Source organism: Myxocyprinus asiaticus, chromosome 11 (assembly GCF_019703515.2).
Source record: "Myxocyprinus asiaticus isolate MX2 ecotype Aquarium Trade chromosome 11, UBuf_Myxa_2, whole genome shotgun sequence".
Classification (NCBI taxonomy): Eukaryota; Metazoa; Chordata; class Actinopteri; order Cypriniformes; family Catostomidae; genus Myxocyprinus; species Myxocyprinus asiaticus.
This window is the reverse complement of record NC_059354.1, coordinates 50,800,058-50,807,500: the sequence shown is the minus strand read 5'-3', so window position 1 is coordinate 50,807,500 and position 7,443 is coordinate 50,800,058. Positions and strand designations below refer to the sequence as shown.

Sequence of the window (7,443 nt, the reverse complement as noted above, 5' to 3'; positions counted from 1 at the left end):
ACCCCTGGAGTCGCGAGTTCGAATCCAGGGTGTGCTGAGTGACTCCAGCCAGGTCTCCTTAGCAACCAAATTGGCCCGGTTGCTAGGGAGGGTAGAGTCACATGGGGTAACCTCCTCGTGGTTGCTATAATGTGGTTCTCGCTCTCAGTGGGGCGTGTGGTGAGTTGTGCGTGGATGTTGCGGAGAATAGCGTGAAACCTCCACACGCACTACGTCTCCACGGCAACATGCTCAACGAGCCACGTGATAAGATGCGTGGATTGACGGTCTCAGACGCGGAGGCCACTGAGATTCGTCCTCCGCCACCCGGATTGAGGCGAGTCACTACGCCACCACGAGGACTTAGAGCGCATTGGGAATTGGGCATTCCAAAGTGGGCGAAAAAATAAATAAATAAAATAAAAAATGTCATTTCCAGCACAGAATTCTATTCAATAAAATACAGATTTTGATAAATCTCCTGTGATGCATGAACACACACTGATGGACATTGTCAGAAGGCAAATGACATCAACTAGTATAGACATTTTAACGAGACTTTACTTTCTAGAATTCCAAAGTGCCAAAAGTGCCTGAAGTTGAAGAAACAGCCAAACACATTTAAAACTTGCAGTCTTTCTCTTCAAAGAAAACAGACCAAAAATACTGGTGACATCATCTTGCACTCACGGGTGTATCCAATTTTTAGTCCAATCAGATGCACTCTAAAATGAGAATGCCCCTCCCCCTAATAAACCTGCCTCTGTCTAAAAAATTGCAAGTAGCAAATGTGATGTCAACTAAAGAATGCTGACTATTAAAAAAGGGAAAAGACCTTTGATATCATCTTGAACTTCCCATTTCAAAGAGAAATACATGGACAAACAGGAAAGAAAACGGTGTAATTTCATGGGGTCTTTGCCAGCTGAAATCTCTTCATCTCACGCAACAGTAATGATGTCAAATGATCCGTGCCTCACAAATTCAGCAAAAACAAAGACATAAATAACGCTTTTGTTTGATGCACAACTCAAGTTTACATCTAACATTTCTCATCCCAAACTACCTGCGAGCATTTCTCAGTAGAACAGTAGACGCTCACTGTGCTAATCAGCAGTGTTTATGCAGCACTGCGAGTTCATTATTCATCATGCTGTGCCGTCTGGACGTGAAATGATACTTTTCAAATTAATAATTGAGTTACAGGGGCTCAGGCCCTACTGAGGGGACTCAACTGCGGTCAGGGAGATTAAAAGAGCCCTTTGAAGGCGCTGACACAGAGCGTGCGAGGCTCTGAACGTTTCTGGAAGCAGAAAAGAGGAATTTCAACTGGAGGATTAAAGGAAAATATACAGTGTAGGATAAACAAGAGCTGCGTCTGAAAAGGTTTCTTCACAGACAGAGGTCGAAGGCATCAAGACACGTCCGAGTTCAATGTTTTCGTAACATCAAGTCTACTGAGATTCCTTCATCTGGTTGAGTTTTGAAGACAGTACAGATGTGTCCTTCACGGCTTACACTGCAAAAAATCACTTTCTTAATTCATATTTTTGTCTTGTTTCCCAGTGAATAGATCGAAACATTCTTAAAACAAGTTGGTCAACTTTATGCTTAAAAAAAAAAAAAAAAAAAGCCAGTGGGGTATGAAAAAAGAAACTTGTTTTCCCTTTTGAAATAATTCTATTTTTCTTACCCCATTGGCAAATAGTTATTTCTTGTTTTAAGCATAAACCCCACCAAATTTAGTTTGAAGACAAAATGTCTTATGCCATTTTGCTTAACCCTTGTGTGACCTTCGGGACATTTTTGTCTTTTTCATTTTTGTCTTTTCGATCATGTTGGCTGTGTTAATGCCAACGGCATAAATTTTGGCAAAGGAGTGTATTTTTGGGGGAATTTTTATATTTCAACCTCAGTTCCTATAATACATCTATAATACACTGTGTACACAAAATAGTTACACTCAGGACCTTCAGGACAAAAATGTCCCCATTGAAACCCATTAAAACTGCAATATTTGATCTCAGTGCCATTAAAGCATAAAATCATGAATTCTAGGATATTATACTTTCATTCCGGAGCCCTGGTTTTAAAATTTACATTTTTAATATTTTCCACCAGATGGCGCCATTTTTCTCATGTTTAGCCTATGGAGCAAATACATGCTTTTCCCCTATTCTCTGTTTGCAGTAGTATAGAGCACTGCAGGACAACTGAATAAATGATGCAGATAAAACTGAGTGTGTGTGTGTTGGTATGGATGTCAGAGTGTGTTTTGTATGTGTGTACTGAGAAATGTGTGTGTTTGTGTGTGTGTGTGTGTGTGTGTGTGTGTGTGTGTGTGATGTGTGTGTGTGTAAAAAAACAACAGTGGCATTATATAAACAAACTGGCATTTAAAGGGTTAAAATCCTGAAAATGAATGAATATTTGGTAGTTATGATCAGGACTGATGTTGGTTAAAAAAATTAACTCATTGAAAGTGGAAAATAATATTAATATATAATGTTATTATGGCAGTTTTTTGACGTGGACATTTTTGTCCGCTAATGTCCTGAGTGTGATTTATTTATTTTTTTAATCTGACACTGCACAAAAAATAATAATACATCAAAATCAATGTTGTTGCTAATCATTGACATATCCCAGACTGTGATAATCCCAATAAATAAATAAATAAATAAAATGCCCCCTTAGCATTTAGTGTATAAAAAATATTTCATTTTTTTGTGTTTTCTTTTTAAATAAAAAAACAACAGTGGCATTATGTAAACAAACTGGCATTTAAAGGGTTAAAATCCTGAAAATGAATGAATGTTTGGTAGTTATGATCAGGACTGATGTTGGTTAAAAAAATTAACTCATTGAAAGAGGAAAATAATATTAATATATAATATTATTATGGCAGTTTTTTGACGCAGACATTTTTGTCCTCGAAGGACTTCTGAGTAACTTTTTTTTTTATTGATGCACAAGAGCTAATTAAATTAATTTTATTTTAAGAATGTTTAGATGTTTTTTTTACTGGAAAACAAGACATAAATACTAATTAAGAACATGTTTTTGCAGTGTACGATTTCACAATACTCAGCAGTTGATTGAAAGAATAAAAAGTGTCTGATTGAGCGTTTCAAAGCAAATTAGTTTATTTTTATAGATTTTTTCATCTTATTAAATTTCTACAGGGAAATAAGCATTTTAGTGATTTAAATATTGACTTGGTTATTTCTTAAGCTCACTTGTATTAGTCTTAGAAGGCAAAAGTTGACCTAAAAATGAGCATTCCGTCATCATTTACTCACCCTCATGTTGTTCCAAAACCAGCATTATTTACTTTCTTCGGCAAAAACACAAACAAAAGCTATTGTATGATTTCAAAAGACTTGGAATATAATGCGCAATGCACAAGTCTTATGGACATTTTTTCTGGAGCTTGACAGTATGAATTAAATATCAGCCTACTTTTGTGGTTTATAAAACAGAAGCTTGGACATTCTGCCTAAACATCTCCTTTTGTCTTTTACGGAATAAAGAAAACAATACAGGTCTGAAATGACATGAGAGTCAGTAAATGATGACAAAATGATTATTTGTGGATAAACTATTCCTTAAAGTTGAAGAGCAGAAGTAAGATTAGTTCTGGTTGACCTGATGCTTTGAGACAGGCAGAAGAAAAATGTGAGCAGGATTTTAATTCCTTCAGTAAATGACTGGCCGCTTACATCGCTCCTTGAGGAAGTGCCAAACTAAGTCACGATCACCTTTCGCCGCGGGCAGACCAGAAGTACTTCCATCATTAGCATCGAATAGGACGCCGCTCCTCGCACATTTGTACTGTTCCTCGTGGAGTCGTGTTTGGCTCGGGCGATGACATACATTAGCATGTGCTTGACAGGTGCGCAAGCTTTCAATATTTCCACTGCAGCATTGATGCAGAACTCTGTGAGTTAAAGCTGAACTTTGACCCTTGCGAGGGTTCTCCGTGGCGTTTTGTGGGGCTTTTACAAGATGCGTTTTCTCATTCTGCATTGTGAAATTAAATGCAGCTTCCAGTCAAATTAAATAAACAAATATGTACATTGTTTCTAAGTGATTTATGTAAGCACTGTACCAACACACCAGTCTTAAAATGTGTTTGTTCAGGCTGAATATACACACATACTGGTTTGAATGTGTCATTTATGTTCTAGAGCAAATTGTGAACGTTTCTTCAACTTTGGGCACTTTTAGCACTGTGTGGATTTCTCGATAAAATATTTTTCTCACTCTCACTAGTTTGCTCCTGTGCTCATGCATCACAGGAGATTTATGTATGAAAATTCATTTCCATGCTGATGGAAATTATATTTTTAACGGTTTTCAAACAAAATGAGCAACTCTTTTGTCTTGCTAAGTTTAATTTCATAGCACAAATTGTATATGCTAACTGCTAAATGCACACAATCAAATAATATTTCTTTTACACTTTTTGCATAGCTTGATTAGGAATTACACCCAATAAAAATGTTCTGCTCACAAGTGATATTTACCATGATTTTTCTTCGTTTCTATCATAGTTCAAAGGAAATAATTAGCCAAAATGAACAATGATTAAAAAAAAATAAATATTTGTTTTGTTGCTTGTGCTGGACAAATTAAATTTCTCTTCTGCATTTGAACTGCAATTCAGCGAATTCCTCGACCTGTCATTTCAATTCAAATTAATAGGGAATCAATTGATAAAGGGTTCAATACAAGCTAATCTCAATCGACAGCATTTGTGGCATAATGTTGATTACCACAAAAATTTATTTCGACTCGTCCCTCCATTTCTTTAAATCTGTGTTCCAGTGAGACACTTACAATGGAAGTCAATGGGGTCAATTTCTGGAGGGTTTAAAGGCAGAAATGTGACGCTTATAATTTTATAAAAGCACTTACATTAATTCTTCTGTTAAAACTGGTGTATTATTTGAGCTGTAAAGTTCTTTAAATCGTTTTTACAGTCATTTTAGGGTTTACCATGCTCGTCATGGCAATGGAGTTGTAAAATTGGCTATAACTTCATGCAGATGCGGTTCATAAGTGATTTTATCACAGTAAAATCATGTTAACGTTGAGCTTAACATGTATTGAACTCGAAATACTTCTTCATAAATGCTACATTTTGCACAGTCCTGGTAGACACAGAGAAATGTGTTCAGTCCAGTTCAGCATGCCGTGTTAACCGTGTTCTCTTCAGCTGTCATATATGTTCAGTACCTGCTCTCTTCTTCCAGTAGATGCGGATCTGTAGTTGCCTGTCTTGGTAATATGGTGTACCAACTTCCAGAGCGCTTGAGGGTCTTTTCACAGACACAGAACGGACTGGAAGAAACTCTACTTTCCTCACCTTAGATGCTGACTCTAAATGAACAGAATATAGAGACTAATTATTACTATCAGCATATCTTACTCAGGAGTATATACAACAACCAGTATCTGCTAAAAGCTCAAAAAGTTCCATTTGACGATTTATCCAATATTTTTCTTCTTGTATTAAACATTTTGAATCTAATACAATTTTAATACTAATAGTACTATACAGTAGCTACAATAGCTGTTTGGTGCATAGAAAATATATAAATATTGATATATTTGTAACAGTATAAGGACGGGCGAGGAGGAGGAACCGGCTGAACAGTAATCATAAACTTTAATGATTTAAATGAACTTAAAACAACATAAAGCATAAGGACACAGACACACATGCGACGCGGCCACGTGCATCTCTCTCTCTCTCGAACCGGCGACTCCAGCTGCCCCTTATCTCGCTCTCCCGCTCATCAGCTGATTCAGCGCCAGCCGTGCTCCATCACGGCCCGGCCAGGCCCTCCTCCTCGTAACACTCCTCCCCCGCCCGATTCAGGCCGGGGCGCCACCGGTCTGATTAACTCCCCCCCATCTCCAGGGGGGAGATGCTGCCCTTCCGGCCGTTCTGTCAGCCGGTGGCCCACCCTGCCTCCTGTGAACCTGGGGGAGAGACGAGGGGAGGCGTGGGGAGAGGGAAAGGGCAAGCGGAGACACACAGAGAGAGAGGAGAGAGAGAAGAACTTGCTCGCCGGCTCCCGTATGCGCTGTCGCCCGGTCCTCAACCGTTCCTCCGCCCTCTGGCGGATGACAGCTCGCTCCTCCCCTGGCGGATGGCAGCGAGTCCTCCGGCCCCTGGCGGATGGAACCGCTCCTCCCCTTCTTGGCAGACGGCCATGGTTCCTCCGGCTCTCGGCGGCCGGCAGCGACCCCTCCGTCCCCAGGCAGACAGTAGCGGCTGCTCCCTTGGTGGAAGGCAGCAGCGAGGACTCCACGACAGCGTATCCCTCCTCCTTCCCAGGTTTCGGCACCACTGTAACAGTATAAGGACGGGCGAGGAGGAGGCGGGAACTGGCTGAACAGTCAACATATACTTTAAAGATTTAAATGAACTTAAAACAACATAAAACATAAGGACAAAGACACACATGCAACGTGGCCACGTGCGTCTCTCTCTCTCTTGAACCGGCGTCTCCAGCTGCCACTTATCTCGCTCTCCCGCTGATCAGCTGATTCAGTGCCGGCCGTGCTCCATCACGGCCCGGCCACGCCCTCCTCCTCATCACAATATTATATACTGATTATTGGCAAAAGGCTAAAACGATCTAGATAGAACTTTTTCGTCTGTATCAGCCAGTCTAATTACCAATCGAAATCAGCTCAAGAGCTTTTAACCTCCAACTCTAGAAGGTGTACAGACACTGTAGGTCAGTTTTGTCATACTTGACTCGTTGTTTTCCTGTGTGTTGAAGTGAATGGATGCTTTTGCGCTCTTCAGTCTCACTTGACCCCAGTAGTTGATGGCCTGAACCTCCACAGTGTAACTGCAGTTCGACAGAAGACCCTCCAGATCTACAGAACTCCTGGCCTGAAACCATGACAAACAAACCAGAATCAAACACTGGACATCAAATGTCTCATTACAGTCATAAATAATACAGCAAAATAAACTTCCAGAAGGTGATCAAGACGTGATGCTAAACAAACAAATCCTGTATGATTTGAAACAACTGGCAAAATGAAAAAAATCTCAACAGAATATGTTCTTAACCCTTGTGCACTGTTCGGTCAATTTTGACCGAAATCTATTTTGCTTCTTTAATAAAAATGGTAACCTTCATCTGAGTGTGTCGAGGCTTGATCACTTTTCCTACATTTGCCATCTGAACACACACACACACACACACAAATTGGAGTGAAATCGATGAGTTTGGGCCACGTGACAGAAAACTGACACGTGTTATTCGCGGTCAAATTTGAATGACCATAGAAAATGAATGGGCGAGACTATGACACAGCATTCTCTCTGCAGCCATCTACTGGTTATTATTGTCATGACATGATTTTAAGTCATGCAATTGTTCTTTTTTTGCACCAGATGGCAGCAATCTGTCCCAAAACATGACAGATTCTCAA

General features: G+C 39.8%; 1 protein-coding gene across 1 annotated transcript in view; it reads right to left on the bottom strand.

The window, feature by feature from the left end:
* Window positions 1-7,443, bottom strand: part of LOC127448248 (anosmin-1-like) — a 109,119-nt gene that overhangs the window by 16,580 nt on the left and 85,096 nt on the right. Inside the window, exons 8-9 of the mRNA XM_051710643.1 lie at window positions 6,751-6,895; window positions 5,221-5,364 (exon numbers count right to left, since the gene is read on the bottom strand). Of these exons, the coding sequence (XP_051566603.1) occupies window positions 5,221-5,364; window positions 6,751-6,895 (289 nt within the window). The remainder of the gene's footprint in view (window positions 1-5,220; window positions 5,365-6,750; window positions 6,896-7,443) is intronic.